Genomic DNA, 17,245 nt, shown 5'->3' with positions numbered 1-17,245 from the left:
TAAGAATTTCATTCGCCGGAACTAGGTCCTGAGTAATTCTACGCGTCTGGAGTGTCTATAAATTAAACAATTGCACGATCGGTGTTCGGTAAAAAGAAACTGAGGTCGTACAGAGTAAAGATCCAGCGATTAACTATTTACCGTGTTGCGTTCGAGCCGAGTCGTAAATGCAAATATAATAATTTCTCAGTGTTTCGTACATGTTTGGATCGAAGAAGCGGCTATAGACTAAGAAGGAAATATTTTCAAGGACCGATCGATCGGTTTACCTTGACCACGATGCTCGGTTTCAAGACCTGGAAGTCATCCTCGTCGGCCCACGTTTGCCTGGTTTCCTGCACCGTGGCGATGCAGTACAGCTTCATTATGCAGTACTCCACCAACTTGTCCAAATAATCGTCCACCGTGACCGTGAGCCTCAATTGTTCGCCTGGAATAAGTTAAACGCGATATGTCAAAGTTCGCGCGAACATAAGTAACGGTCGATAAAAAAAACTTTGTACCGTGTAACCTCGTTAACTGATCGCGAGTCGGGGTTAGGTCTCGATCAGGAACGAACTTTCCTCGTATCGAGGAATGAGCAAATTTTTCCTACGAATTCACCTCGTTTCTCTTGGATCGAAATGGAGACAACAGCGAGAACTCCAGGTCGGTTATCGAGGAAATATTTGGACAATTAACGAGGTAATACTCTGTACGGGCTCGATTTAAAATTTCTAACCGTCGCTCTAATGTCTCTGGACGCTCAATTTGAAGAAAATGTAATTTGTAATTACGATCTTTGGAAATTTTCCGTCGAATGTTGTACCTCATGGGCCTCATGGGTACCGAAGATAAACTCATCGATCGTATATCACGACCTACGAAAGTATCTCTCCGGTATTCACCACTATGAAGGGTTGGACTCGTAATAACTAGCCCGTTTATCATTTTCGAATCACCGAAAACAACTATCGAAGACCCTGGATTCTAGTATCCAGTAAGGATGTTTAGGATCACCTTTGCTGTTGAAGTGTAATACAATTCCACTCACAATCAGTACCATTGACGATGGATGCAAAACGTCTCACCTTTTTAACATTCCGTTACGCACGGGTATTTTTCAATCGTCCATGAAAAATTAAAATAACACAAGTCGCGCGGTAAGATTGTTAATGTCCCAGCTCGTGATCGAATATTTAATCAATCTGTATCTTAGTTTCGGTTGTTTCGTATCGTTCGAGTCTCGAGCGGTTGGCCTTCGAAATTGTTTCAAAATGGTGTAGCGACGTAACGTCGAAAATATTTCCTACGTACACGGTTAATTATTCGGTTCACGTATCCACGTGAAATCCTTAAGATTTCGACTTACTGGCATTCGGTTGAAGGACGAAATCACCCGATGCTCTCTTCACCAGATTCGCCTTCACTCCGGTGTAGTACACGCTACCGGCCGATAAGATGGCTTGGATGGTTCGCGGTTTGTCCGATTTGTTCTTCATGTTCACTGTCACGGAGAAAGGCTGGCCGATTTTCACGCGTTCAAGGTCCACGAGATCGAAATCGACGTCTTCTTTTCCTGGCGATGGCAACGAGTAAAACCTCTTCGCTACCTCGGTGCTGCGCACAGCTCTGTACAGCGTTAGGCGTTCAGCTTCGGTCCCTGTGTGCGAAACGAACGGTGTCAAGGTGTCATCGATGACAACGTTGACAGGGATTAATCGTACAATATTATTCGAATCGATTATTCGAAACAGCCAAAGTGTTGTAGAAGCTGATAAAGTACGAAAGCCGAGTGAGATTTCTCCGTATACGAGAAATAATCGCGACATACAAGGTTCGATCGTTCTTTGATATATACGTAAGGACAATTAGAGAAAATATTTTTTTATCGTAAGGAGAAACGTAACGATCGAAGTAACATGTTATCGCTTCGTAATTAGTGGAACAGATTTACTCGTAACGATTTATCGATAAATATTTGAACTCGAACTGAGCGCAAATTTTTGATGTTATTCTCGAGCCTTGTCTCTGTTATGTTTCCTTCTTACTTTTATTTTATCGATTACGCGAGCGGAATTCCTTTTCGTACAACTTTTAAAGTACAAGATAGTAACGCTTACGAAGTATTATTTCTGTCTAAATTTACCAAGAACAATGTTGATAATAATTGTAAGGAGACTTGTTTAACGTTCAAGAACGATTGTCTACTTAAAAAATAAGTATATATTTACCTTCCTTCGCTTTGTAAAGCGATGTTATGTCTTCCCTGTCTCTGTCGCCATTGGGATCGAAGATCCAAGGTGCTTTAGTCAGGATCATGCGACCAATGCTGTTCGTGAAAATGACTCGTTAAATTTTCTTTCAAGAAAATGGGATAACAGGACGATCCGTCGAAGTATTATCGGTTGGAAAAATAATCGTATATTGCGAGGCGCCAGACGTACATTATGCAATTTTCGATGGCGGATATTCTGCGCGTGAGCATAAATATTTCGTCGTTGTTTCTGTCAAGATTAAGCGAATCGATAAAGCGTGGTAAATCGATGCGATGTTTTTTTTTTTTATGGCGATTTCATTGTCACGATTACAGATGCAACGACAAATTTAGAACGAGTCGATGACTCACAGAGAAAATAAAACACGTGACGGACCACCGTGTTTATTTTGCAATTAACGGTCTTTACGAGTTTGCAAGTAACGTGTTTGTACAATCGCGCGTAAATTTTACGCTTCCAGGTTATGGTCCTTGTAGTACTTGGAATACACGCTAAGTTCTACAAAATAGCGCGAAAGACTTGTAAACGATGTTGAGAAACGTCTAAGACCGTAATAGAGGATTTGATAGAGACGGAGGGTGAACCAATGGCGAATACACGTTTCATGGAACCCGAAACAAAATGGAGTTTAGACGTTTCGTCTAAAGAAGAAACGAGTAAAGAACAATTTTCAATTCGAACTCGTTTCGTTGAGAAGAACAACAGAAACAAATTATAGTTTTGTCGATGCAGGTCAAATTATAGTTTTAATGCGGGATGTTAGTATTCGTTTATACCAAACTTTTCGTAAACTTACTCTTCGTATATAATGTACAAATAACAGTAATGATAGGTCAAACATTGATTTTTGGAATCCCTTTTATACGAATCCTATGTAGATATATTTTTCGCTGAAATCGCGCAAAACGTTACCATAATGTTCGTTTATGAGATAATGAACTATTTTATAGTTATAATACATTTATATTTTCATTGGTTTCGCTCCCCCTCCAACAATTCGTTCCCACGCGATAAGAGTACTCACTGATATTTATTGCAGTCGATCTTCGAGTAACCTAGATCGCTCTCTGGGTCTTCCTTCCATCTCATAAGGTCGGCGTTCACGGACGCAACCATGAACGTTACGTCATAATTGTAGCCTACGGCGCCTTGTCTAATGGCTTCCACGGAAGCCGGACCACATTGATAGAAACCTTCTGACGGTTCTTGCGGGGTCGAGTCGATTGCCTGTCGATAAAGACCATGGCTTCGAAGATTTACTTTTATTTGATCTATTACGCGAGCAGAATTCGTTTTCGTACAACTTTTAAAGTTCAAGCGAAGTAACGCTTACGAAATATTATTTCTGTCTAAATTTACCAAGAACAATGTTGATAATAATTGTAAGGAAACTTGTTTAACGTTCAAGAACGATTGTCTACTTAAGAAATAAGTATATATTTACCTTCCATCGCTTTGTAAAGCGATGTTATGGCATTATCTGGCAAAGAAGATGTATCGAAAAGACACCTGTACTTGAAGTATCTCTACTTTGATTCGTGTCATTTTGAATACACGTCCCTCGTTTCGCATATATTTAAATACATTTAAATTTACTTAATATATATTGAAATACTACCTTGATCAAAAAGTTTTAGGACTTTATTCATAAAATCAAAAATACAAATTTATTCGTCCAAATCGATATGGTCCCCTTCAAAGTAGTCCCCATTGACTGCAATGCACTTGCGCCAGCGCTTGATCCAATCCTCGAAACACCGCTGGTACTCAATTTTCGGTATGCCGAAAATCAGAGCCGTCTTCGATTTTGTCATGACCTCCTCTCGGGTACTGTAACGCGTTCCGCGAAGCGGTTTTTTAATTCGGTTGAACAGAAAAAAGTCGCAGGGAGCCAGATCTGGTGAATTTGAAGGCTGCTGGATAGTGTTCGTGTTGTTTTTCGTCAAAAACTCGCGGATAAGGATCGCATTGTGCGCCGGTGCGTTATCGTGGTGCAAAATCCACGAGTTGTTTGCCCACAAATCTGGCCTTTTTTGACAAATTGCTTCGCGCAAACGTCTCAAAACGCCCAAATAATATTCTTTGTTGACTGTCTGTTTTTCTGGCAAGAATTCTTGATGCACAACACCATTGTAATCCATGAAAACCGTGAGCATCGCCTTCTTTCTTGACTGAAAACGACGTGGTTTTTTCGGTCTCGGCTCTTCCGGTGCACGCCATTCACTCGCTTGATGTCTGGATTGTGTGTCATACTCATAAATCCACGTCTCATCTCCAGTGATGATACGTTTAATAAATGTTAGGTCGGATTCGGCCTTGGAAATCATGTCTTTCGCGATTTCAACGCGGTCCTTTTTTTGCATGAAATTGAGGTCTTTCGGCACCAGTTTTGCAGCGACACGTCTGAGGCCCAAATCACTAACCAAAACGTCTTGAACGGATCCATAAGCAATGTTCAAGTCCTCTGCCAGCTCTCTGATGGTCAATTTGCGGTTTTCGGACAACATTTCTTGAATTTTATCGATGTTTTCATCGGTTTTCGACGTTGTCGGCCTGCCACTGCGTTTGTCATCCTCGACCGACTCACGACCACTTCTGAAGCGTTCGTGCCATCGAAAAACATTTGATCTCGAAAGAGTGTCGTTGCCGAAACACTTCTCCAACATATCCAAGGTCTGCGGACCGTTAAATCCGTTTTTTACACAAAATTTAATGCAAACTCGTTGATGCTCAAATGATGCCATTTTCAAAATCGAAGACACGAACAAAGGAGATGTGCTCAGTACAACGTAACTTTTACAAATATCAAGCTATGATGCTGAAATTGGAAGGAAGTGTTAATGACAGATATGGTAACCTAACAAAAAAAAAAAGAAACAATCGGGTGATTGACAGCGACACACGGGGGGCAGTCCTAGAACTTTTTGATCAAGGTAGTATTCGTGGAACACGTGTATCGTTCACGTGTACCAACGTATCCGTACTTTAATTCGAATAATGCTTAGAACGGCGGAATTGGAATATGGTTTCACAAATTTCGAGATTATAAAAATAAATGAAAAGGTCAAATCGCAAAAGTCTAGAAAAAAAATACGAATCTAGGAAAATATAGCGTTAGCAACACGTGTATTTAAATATATGTGAAATAATACACGGGTACCTGCGTACTCGACTCTTTTGCTACGACGGTTCTACGTATTGCGCACGGGCTGTGTTTGGGATTGCGTCTTACGCTTGAAAAAGTTATTTTCGCAATGAGTTTTCGAAAAAAGGAACTTTCTTTAAGGAAGGTATTTATAGGTTGTCGAACATTCGTTGTATATGAATGGCGTCTCGTGGACATTCGTCTATAGGCATCCCTTGTATATGAACGGTGTCTCGTGGACTATAGTCGTCGCTCGTATATAAACAGTGTCTCGTAAACATTGTCTATAGGCAGCCCACGTATATAAACGGTGTCTCGTGGACTATAGTCGTCGCTCGTATATAAATAGTGTCTCGTAAACATTGTCTATAGGCACCCCTTGTATATGAACGGTGTCTCGTGGACATTGTGTATAGGCATCCCTCGTATATAAACGGTGTCTCGTGGACGTTGTCTATAGTCGTCGCTCGTATATAAACAGTGTCTCGTAAACATTGTCTATAGGCACCCCTTGTATACGAACGGTGTCTCGTGGACATTGTGTATAGGCATTCCTCGTATATAAACAGTGTCTCGTGGACATTGTCTATAGTCGTCCTTCGTATATAAACGGTGTCTCGTGGACATCGTCTATAGTCGCCCCTTGTACACGAACGATTTCTCGTGGACTATACTCGCTTCTCGTAGCGAAAGAGTTTGAATTACACGTACCTCGATACATGTACGTTGAATACGCATGAAATAAGGATCTCTACCTGCCATCCACCGTAACCCTTTGGCAAGTCCGGCCTGGCCATCCACACGTCGTTCCAGACGTGATAATTCCAGATCGAATCCTCACCCTCGAGGTTGTTGGGATCGTACTGGAGCTCCTCGTTGTCCTTGTCGTAATAACGATCGACAGAGAGCGAAGCGTTAGCGTCATGGGCGGATACCAAATTGGAAACCACCCTTGATGGTATACCAAGCGCACGACAAACGGTGGTCACCGCTCCGGCAAACACCCAGCATTGTCCATACTTCACCGACTCGCTGGTTTCCAAAAATTGCTCCAGAATCGGTACACTTCCGGTCCACGCCGCGGGTGCGGTGCCATCGTCGTATTCCCCGTCCCAGCGACCTGTGATCACACCCTTGTCGTCGTTGGAATTCATCTGAAAGAATCGTCAACAACCTATTCGTACCTAAGTTCCACCAGTCGATTGTTCCTATCTATTGAGTTGTCCAACAAGTCCACACGGTCACCATTTCGTATTAAATTTCGTCCGATAACAATTGTCCGTCGTTATTACATTATACACGATTCGACAGCTTGTGTTTGATTCTTTAGAATTGTTACGAAAGTTTTCATTTTCTATTAATAACGGTGAAACTTCGGGTCGAAAACTCGAAGGAGTCATCAATGAATAGAAACGAACATCTCCTATATGCATCATTGTTTTCAGTTTTTAGATTTAACACATCGTTCTTTATATACAAATCGTTTCGAAGAGAAACTAAAGATAAGGTCGAAACGTTTACGAAACGCAAATGCTATTTTTGCTCCATTCATTTATTCGTGATGTTATAAATGAAATAAACCACCGCCAACGAAGCGACACTAATAAGAGCTATAAACTTACGATTCTTGAAATAGCTCGACACATCTTGACTGGATCTCCTCTCGAAACGGCCTTAATCCCGGATCTCTCTAACAATAATTGACAAGCCGGAAGCACGCAGGCGTCAAATTGACCAAACACCCATTCTCGACCACGAGAACTTCCCCATGGACCTACCCATACCTTCCCCACGTCGTTTAAAACGTATTCATCCAGAAGCTGTTCATCCTCCATAAACACAAGATCCTCTGGAAATGGAGTACACATTTTTTACACAAAAAGAAGAAAGGTAAAGTAAATTGTTAAAACAGTCTCCAGTAACAGAATTTGTACATCAACTTTTGGTTCGAGACCGAGACTTTCTTTCCAAACGTTAAACATTTATTTTAATCTAGATTCTACCCGATCCACTCCCAATGGGTACCGACAAATTGAATATTAAACGCGCAACTAACGAACCTAATTAAAACATTTTTTACTTTTATAATCGATTCACTAACAGATAAGGAAAATTTTAATACGCTTTGATAGTTAACAATCTCTAATTTTAGGAAAATCAGGACCGAGACCAATGTCGAGAAACGATTAATCTAGATTAAAGATATCTTTCTCAGAGTTGAGTTGGATCTGAGTTTTTAAATTGGAAATTATTTAAACGATTATTCCTGTTTAAACCGGGTTCTGCTAAAAGAGCCTTAACGATTAATCCAGTTAGTAGATCCGGGACGAAACGTATAAATATTGCTCCTTGTGGTAAAAGTGTATTATCAGAATGTCGTTACTTTATTTCGTATTATTATTAAACCGACTATCAAAATACAATGTAAGTGTAATAATACATCGTTGGAGAACACATTTTTTAGCGATTCCCGAAAATATATCTTTACTCGCGTTTCGTTTATTTTTCAAATGAGCTGCACACGAATCGACGCGTTGTTGAAAAGCGAGATAATAATTCTGTAATTCGACCAGTGCGTAACCCAGACTTTGAATCGTCTTTTCGGAGCAATGGTGTACTTTTTGAGCGAATGATGATTCAGTAACGATGACGACATTGGGTATGAATTTTTATTCGTGACACCAGTGTGGTATTGCGGTGGAGTGTAATTACCACCGATAGTAGAAGATCAGATGTCATCGTGCTTGAAATTTTTTTCTTTCAACCCTTCGATTACTGCGGCTGGTAATGATTGACGATAGTATGGTGCAGAGTAGATTGTCGTTTGATTATTTACCGACACAGTACCCTACAGAGCAGGTAAGTTGGCGAGTTTAAGAAAGTCTGTTAGATTAATTTTTATCGAGATAAACTCCAAATAATTACAAATTTCGGATACTACAATTTTTAGATTTCCCTAGACTCAGCGTAGCAGGAAACATAAACCGAATCACATGTGTAAGGAGTGAGGAAGGTAGCATGGGCTGGAGTGAGAGATATAACGGGTGTTCCTATTGTATTTTAGGTATACCGTACGATCTTATACCTGGTATATCGATACCATAAGTACACCCGTTAATTCTCCTGTTCCCCCACAGTGCTCCCCTGCTCCTCACTATATGGGATTCGTCTTATTTTTCTAACCGCTCTCATCGAAAACTAAAGCATTAGAACCTGTGCTTGCATCGAAAACTAGAGCATTAGAACCTGTGCTTTCATCGAAAACTAAAGCGTTAGAACCTGTGCTTTCATCGAAAACTAAAGCATTAGAACCTGTGCTTTCATCGAAAACTAAAGCATTAGAACCTCTGCTTTCATCGAAAACTAGAGCACTAAAGCCTGTGCTTTCATCGAAAACTAGAGCACTAAAGCCTGTGCTTTCGTCGAAAACTAGAGCAGTTAAACCTCTAGTTTCGGTGAAAATTAGAGCACTGAAGCCTGTGTTTCTCACACCTTTGACATCCAACTCGTCAATTCTGACTCTGTTGAGACCAACAGTTCTATCGAAACCAGTGCATACGGAGGGTCGAACGATCTAAGGCAATATCGAATAAACTTTCAAGTTTGGCTCGAGAACGTACCTTTCATCCATGGATTGAAGAGCAGATAGATGTCCTTCTCGTAGTTGTAAGTATTCGGAGCCTTCTTGCTGCCCAAGATGGTGGTCTCCACGTTCAATTGCCACAGACCCACGGGGCTGTCTATGGGACTTCTGACCTCGACCGATAGGTATATGCCACTGACGCTGACCATACGTACACCCCATGCTTCCAAGTCGGTCAGGTAACTGTCCCTGTTGGTGATCGTGTTGACGCCTCTGGTACCTTTGAGAACGTTCGGGTTCGGACCGAAGCTGAACAACAATCTGACGATGTCCGTCTCGTCCACGTATTCACGGTTGAATCTCAGAGCTACGTCGAAAGCCTGACCTCTTCTGAGAACCGGTATCGGTGGATCCGAGTGCACCAGCTCGTAATTGAACGTATGATGAGCGGTTGCGTTTTCCTTCTCGTAGAGAGTCACCGCCTCGACGACCAACGGTTCTTCGGACGACATTTTGGCAATTATGACACCGCTGTCGCACCGTAAATGAGGTTTTAATTAATGCGAAAACCTAGAACGAAAGACCCAATAGGAATGTGTCACGACCACGTTCCAGATCGTCGTTACAATTTTATGGAACAATAATAATTCCGAACGGTGCATTGTCTATTTCTAGGTTACGATACCTATCTTGAATGATAGTTGTATTTTTGTCGAGTCGTCTATTCGGAATATTATTAAACAGTTTCTTTTCTGTCGATAAAAACATCGCATTTTATTCATCGACCAATACCTATTTCCCACGAAACAAGTATTTCACCCGCAATTTTAAGGTTAGTTTTCACCTTCTGAACACGAATATCGATCGATGATGAAATCGCTAAAATTGATTCAACATCTTTGACAAATGCGATTTCAAGTTTCATCGAGATCGGAGAATATCTGTTTATCGATGTCAGAAAATAATATTTGAAAGAAATAAGGAAAGGAACAGGAAAACAACGAAAAATACAAACGATCGATCCACGTTCACTGAAAAGATAAAAACGATCAAGAGTTAAGGATAACAGAGCACGTTGGAGTATGTTGAAAAAGGCGACGTCACGAGCTCGAAGTTAAAAGACACTCGAACGATAAGTCTCGTCGATATCTACGATGAAAATTGCGAGAGTTTAAATATAAAAGAAAGTACGGTTGCACTTTCTAATTGCACGTGTAAATGGTGATTACGAAAGTGGACCAAAACGGTATATTCTTCGTTCTGGTCAGTGTAATATAAATCGATGTTACGTTGCAAACTCTCAGTGGTTGAACGCATTTGGAACCACTTGAAATATCTAGTAAAATTAACTCTGCGCCAGAATCTAAGTACTGTAAATTCGATCGTCGTAAATTATGAGGCGCTGTTCGACCATCCTAAAACTTTGTCTGTTTTCTATCCAATATTTCCTTATTATTTTTCTTGATCTTCTCGCGACTTCTTTTCACAGTTTCCACATTATCTGAACATCCAATACTGTACTCGGAACTTTTATTTTTCTTCTTATCGACTTTGACTCCTCCACCATTAAAATTTAGCTCGCGAGCGAAGATGCAAAATCTAATAGGATCCTCGACATTTATTATCAACTATTTACCTTCGCGTCTATCTCTTCGCAAGCTTTTCATCCAATATTATTTTTATTAAGTTTCGACGAACCGTTGTTATTGTACATCGTGTACAATTTCATCCACCCTGTAGATCGATCGTGCGATTTAATTTAACCGTACGCCGAACGTCGATTATCCAAAACGTTAATTATTCGAATTTTAATTACCTATTTAAATTACGTACACGCGTAATTATGCTGACGTTTTGTATTTAAAAACTATACTATCGATGACATTCAGGAATGGTTGGACATAGATAAGAGTAATCAGGATATAAAATTATGACCGACGATGATATTGTAACCGCAAAACGACGCCTGTTACGTCGACGTAACATTATCTGGTATACAGAATGTTCACGGGAGTACTAGCCAACACTTTTATCGAAAATGGATAAAATATATGGATAAAAAAGAACAAGTTTTATTGTTTTTACAACCGAGATAATAGTGTACACCAATTTCCTATAGTTGGAATAATTTCCAAAAAACGAAGGTGATCTTCAATTATTTTAAATGGAATATTATTATTTATGTTTCGTCTCTTGCGAAATTCAGACAAGTTCAACCGTGTAGTAGATACTACAACCTTCGAGGAATTGAAATATTTCGATTTAGAATTTTTAGCAACCTTATATCGACCCGTATATAAATTCACAAACTGCTTTGATTTTTCTCTGCAGATCGTTTACATCCCTGGGTGAAGCATTCTAAATATCTTCGATATTACCTCATGAAAAAAATTACTAATAGCAAAAGTACGAAGAATATATCATTGACAAAAAAAATACATTCACCGTGGATAATACGTAATACGAATACCGGTCGCATTGACTGCGAAAACCGATTGACTTTCGTTCGTCATTTTTTGTTCACGTATCTAACCGAGATCGAGTACGTGCCGCTTGCACGAGAGGATTTATCGGTAAACTTTCATTCACGACACGGTACGCGTGTCCTTTAAACGAATAGGATCTAGTTCTTGCGATAGATTCTTCGAAATCTTGCACACTGACCGACAGGAATGGGACGAGGAAACGACGGCCGCAATGAGTTGTACATAGTTGAGAAAAAAGAATGCACTCTCATACGGTAAGGTGAGTTTCTCGTTCGAGGAGACGACGCGTTCGCCGAACTTGATACCGTAAAAGAGTGCAACGTATAGATCCCCGAGAAACCTCGCCTTGTATAGTGAATTTACATTCGTATCGTGTCCAAGATAAATGCCACACGAATTTTAATTCGTTGAGTCGCCCGTGAACTACGACGAGATGGTCCATCGAGGTAATTTACGACCGAAGATCAATCGTTAACCTATTCAACGTGTAAATACCGTTTACAAAGGGTACAAATGAAAATATCGTTATCGTATATGTCTATTTAGAGAAACTACTTCGGTAATAGCAATTGTTCGGTTTTAGAAACGAGCGCCTAAATTTAGTATATCCTGAGATAGTGATAACAAGTACGATAAGTACGACCTTGCTTTTAGTAAAAAAAAAAAAGTTTTCTCTCTTTCGTCGATACACGGTGGAAGTTTTAACAATTTCGTTGATGTAATTGCAAATTCTAAAGAAAATTAAGAAGAAACTAGGTTTAAGAAAGCTTTTACCGAGGGAGGGATCAACTATTGTTATTGATATAAATTGTAAAGGTAAAAATGTATATATATATATATATATACTTACACAAAAAAAAATCATATTTTATCGTTTCGAATAAATTTCTCTTGTTAATTGAATTAGCGTTCATTTTCGTAGAAAAATTCATGTATTTCGAATGTTTGAAAACGATGATCGCCCCATTGGATTCTGTCGTAGTTAAATGTTGAAAGAAAATGAAGGTGAACTTGAAACTTTCGAATTAAAAATCGACTTAGAACAAATTTACTGCGATCTATAGGCTCTGTACCGAATCATCGTTAAATAATTGTATCGTTCGCCGGGTATATCCGGAGAATATCGTTGTTTAAACGATCAACGGTCGCGCATCGCACAACTCTATCAACGCGTTTCGAAATGGAACGAACACATCGATGTTTCTCGGAACGATTTGTAAGAACCGATCTTGAGGATATAATTATCATGGTGGACAAGTTGCACCCAAATACCAAACGTGTTTTCGATCGCGCTGCACTCGGAATTTACCTTTGATTCATCGACTCGTTGCGTAAATATCCGGGATACTTCGTGAGCCGACTCGCAATGGGCGTATTTTCACCCCTGAATGGGAATGATCCGACATCAACGACTCGCGACAATGATTCAACGATTTCTTCGGCGAAATCCTTCGTTCCGAAACCCGTTACTCAACTCTGTTATTCTCGTGCCATTTTAATCGTGCGCTTCATAGTGTGTCACCGATGATACATAATCTTTTTGTTCAAATAATTACCGTTCGGTTCAAGTTCTCGTTGACACCAAAACTACCGATGATGAATGTACTTCTATTCATTTTGGAGCACGTAGGTATCATCGAAATTAGATGGGAAAAAGATAAATTAATTTACGAGTACCGTTTAATTGTCCGGGAATATTACAAGCAAAGACACCGATAATAATTGAGTAATTTTAAAAAGAAATTCCAAACAAGTGAAATTAACCCCTTTGGTAGTTCTAGGGTTGAAATATAGCTAGGAAATATGTTTTTAACATTAAAACTACCAACGGTAAACGTTTTGCTATTGTTATAGGCTAAGACGTCGTTAATAATTTAGTAATTTTGAGAAGAAGTTCGGAATAGATATAATTGACCCGTTGGTAGTTTTAGTGTTGAATATTCATCCGTGTACACTCGCTCGATCTTATTTTCAACAATGAAAAAGAAATTCCTGATAAAACAGTTAACTTTTGTATCGCACACTCGATTGTTCGAAGTCGTTTTAATTAAGATAAAAGTGACGCGAGTGCTAGATAAAAAGTAGTTGTAGGTTTTAAAATTTTTAGAAAAAGAAATAGGTAAATAATTTTACGAATTGTAGAATATTCATTGTACAGACTTGCGCGAAGTAGTCCGTATGACTATTTACAAACTTGCATAAAAGTGTTCGTAAAATGTTCATTTAGATGTATATTACATCTAAATAATATCATTTTGTAATATACCGTTTGTTTTCTCCTTCATTCATATTTCTTTCATAAACGAAGAATCAATAAATCATAAATTGCATTTTATGATCTCAAATTGTTTCCATTCTGTATTTATTGTTCCAATCGTCCAGTAACTCAAGGGAGATATTTATCTCGTAAATAAACCGTATCTTTGATACAATTTTTCACAAAAATTTGCACAAGGTTAATTTCGAAAGTTGGTGACAATTTTACTTACTTTTATCGGTTTTTTCTCGATCTTGGTGTTTTGATACAGGTATCTGTAAAATGATGCACAACATTAAAGCATTTGAGAGAAACATTTGAGCAAACAGTTTCGGTCAAATAAACGCTTCGAAATTATTAACATGGACGTCTAATTAAATGCACAACGACACTCCCAATTAAAACTAAAAACGTAAAACAATCCTAATAAACAGTGAATTAAATTTATCATTTTCGTTCAACTGAAATTAGATTGCTAAAAACAATTGGATACTTCGAAAGAGATATAACTTAAGCTTTTATATACGTATAAAGGAAAGCTCGTAGACGATTCAAGGTAATTATTGAAATGTTTATTAGAATTAATTCAAACACGAGTGAACGTCTGTATTATTTTTTTTTCTTAATTTGCGAAAATCACGGTTGACAATGGTACGTACGATACACACAAATGGCGCGAAAATAATAAAAAAAGAAACGAAATCCGAAATAAATTGAGCGTTGAAAAGTGAATTGAAAATTAAAGTTAGTACTTCGATTGCAGAAGTGATCACTGACGAACCGGTGTCGATTAACAATGAACTTACACTTTCATCGCTATACTGACATTCACAGAATCCTACTGGCTTTTTATACGAACCGCAGCTTCCTTCGAGCTGACGTTAAAGTCCCCACTACAGTGATCGATTCATGTAAGATCCCTAATATCTTCACTCAAATCTTTTAATCGTACCGGGATATTTAAAACTGATATTACAAATTTTTCTACGCATAAAACATTAAGAACATCTTTTTTTTTTAATACAGTTCAGCGTCACATCGACATTAAGGTCATTAACGACTTATTGGTTTGGTTTTTTCACTTATAGCTTCTCAAAGGGTCGCGTTTCTTTTAGATTATTAAGAGTGTATTTTACATGTTTTTGAGATGTCAGAGTGGTGTTCGAGTTTAATTTGTATTTTTCTCTTTGCGTCTAGTATTTTCTACACGCATATAGAAAACGTTTGACCGTAATTTGTTGACTGGAGACAAGGTTGCGAAAAGGTTTGTTTTTTGTGTTTCGTGTTGCACTTTTCGTTTTTTTGGTAGATTAGTAAGTCGGTGAAAAACATTTTTCAGTTCCCAAAATTCGTAGGAATCAACCAAAATTGTACACTAAAGCTTTTTAGTACTGTTTTGTACTGAGATAATTACGGAAATATAAAAAGAAGTTATACTTTATATAAAATTGCACGGTATCTAGTTTCGCTTGAATATCATCAAAAGTGTATTAGAACTAGAAATTGAAAAACTTTGTATTAAATCAACGTAGCTCCTCAAGATGTAAAGACCATTGTTTATTTTCTATACGATGGGTGTAAAATAATGAACGATCGATTTGTACAACGTTTCACAAATGAGAACGTTTCGAGTATACTTCGGTTCTAAAAATCTCAGCACGAAGGAAGTATTAAAGAAAAATTATCTTATCGACTTCGCCTGCATTGCTAATTAGTTCGATGCATCCTACGTGGATGTTGCGGTTTTCCACACGATTGATAATGTCAAATCGTAGCGAATGTTAAAAATACACGTACACGATGCAAATAAACTACAAGTGCAAACGTAAGGGTCTGTAGAAAGTAAGTATACCATGATAGTGGGTGCAGTTTTAGTTTTTCATAAATTTATTTGCACTCCGTTTTATCGGACTACACAAATTACGTTGTAAATTATTGGTCTGTCTGTGATTTTCAGGTTTCACCGTCTCTCTTTTATCATTCCTCCCTTTGTTCTTGTCCAGTCTCCCTCGTGCGCAATATCTCCATAATCCGGCACGCGTTTATAAATGCATTCTATAGACGTCTTTTTCGGTGTAACAAATTTTTGTGGAGTGGACACAATCGTTAACAAAGCTGTACGTTTTCAAACCTGATGGACATAACACAATTAAACGTAAGAGAAATATTTACAATCGTCCGAATCGTATCTCTGAAGAATGTACATTAATTGCTCGATCTATGATGGCACGCGGTAAACCTTTCAATCGGTGCTTTTTTTTCTATATTATTAATTAAACACCAGTAAGCGTACACAGTGGACTATTTATATGGGATCACCTTGATTACCGTCGATGCTTACACATGGTGGACGTATATGAAGAAATTGATCGGTATAAATTGAAACTGTTCGAAGTAAACGTAGTTATACGAAAAGAATTTTCTCTAATCATTTTTTTTTTTTCAATTTCAATGTCGTTGATGTTTTTTCTTTCTTTAATGGAATTGTATGTTTTTTCTACATCGATCGACTTTTCCGGTAATTCTGTATAAAAATATCAGAGAAAGTTGTTCGAAAAATGCAAAAAAGTAATGATCTTCGGAAAAAATGTTCGTTTTATCACTATTGGCTATTTTAAACGGTGTAATTTTGTTTCGAGCAGTTGTCACGTACATTTATAAGCACCGGATATAATTAACACTTAAGTGGCCCATTCTGCATTATCCCTTTGCAACTAAAATTTTATCTTGCTTCTAAAAATGTTCTAATATTTAACATAACAAAAACAAAAATAGAATATTACCACGAGTATATAATACAGTATTTGCAGCCTAACTTAAAATCTCTTAATACAATTAATATTCTTAGTTATCTAGCAGTCGTACGCGTTTTAAATGCTTAACATTACATTTTACCGGAAAGTACAAACATGTAAAATGTTCTTTGAAATCTACAACGGATTATAGAGGATTAAATGTTGCCTGGCAACAAGTAAATACATTTGCTTCACTGTTTTCTCAAAGTTGTGTTAAACTTACAAATTTCGGAAAAGGAATAACATCGTGTATAACGGACGAAGTTCAGTTCGACGAAACACTTAATTTGTAACATTTCTAATATAAAACTCAGTATTATAAATATATAAACAAACAAGTGAACAAAAATTTGGGTATACTTTTCTCTTGTCTTTGAATTAACATATACACGAGAATCAATTCAAATTGATTTGAAACCATTATACTTGAAACCGCCAGACACTGATAAATTAATTACGACGATTTAATTGAAGTTGACATCAGATTCCAAAAAGTACAGCTAAAAATTCAATCGTCGTTTCCACGACAGCTCGCATACGTTTAACAAGTACAAATCAAGAGATGCTATGCATGGGTAACGTCTAGGAAAAATGGATCATAAGTTGAGAAAATGTCTAGAAACATTACAGTAAGGCAAATAGTATTCGTACGTAATCGGAATGGGAAAATCATCGCGCCCTGTACGGCATATGTTCGCTTCCGCTTAAATCCTTTCTGTGG

General features: G+C 38.2%; 1 protein-coding gene across 2 annotated transcripts in view; it reads right to left on the bottom strand.

The window, feature by feature from the left end:
- The window catches only part of LOC143153589 (hemocyte protein-glutamine gamma-glutamyltransferase), a 31,182-nt gene extending 14,303 nt beyond the window's left edge, over positions 1–16,879 (bottom strand). For both annotated transcript variants that reach the window (XR_012993867.1, XM_076324973.1), the window contains exons 1-9: positions 14,482–16,879; positions 13,962–14,004; positions 9,024–9,556; positions 7,026–7,252; positions 6,159–6,557; positions 3,283–3,485; positions 2,214–2,311; positions 1,352–1,642; positions 270–430 (exon numbers count right to left, since the gene is read on the bottom strand). Coding sequence is in view for 1 of the 2 variants with exons in the window: in XM_076324973.1 (XP_076181088.1) it covers positions 270–430; positions 1,352–1,642; positions 2,214–2,311; positions 3,283–3,485; positions 6,159–6,557; positions 7,026–7,252; positions 9,024–9,498 (1,854 nt within the window). In the remaining variant the exon portion in view is untranslated. The remainder of the gene's footprint in view (positions 1–269; positions 431–1,351; positions 1,643–2,213; positions 2,312–3,282; positions 3,486–6,158; positions 6,558–7,025; positions 7,253–9,023; positions 9,557–13,961; positions 14,005–14,481) is intronic.
- Between the last annotated feature and the right edge of the window lie 366 nt (positions 16,880–17,245).

This window comes from Ptiloglossa arizonensis, chromosome 13 (genome assembly GCF_051014685.1).
Source record: "Ptiloglossa arizonensis isolate GNS036 chromosome 13, iyPtiAriz1_principal, whole genome shotgun sequence".
NCBI lineage: Eukaryota > Metazoa > Arthropoda > Insecta > Hymenoptera > Colletidae > Ptiloglossa > Ptiloglossa arizonensis.
This window is presented reverse-complemented; position numbering and strand designations above follow the sequence as displayed.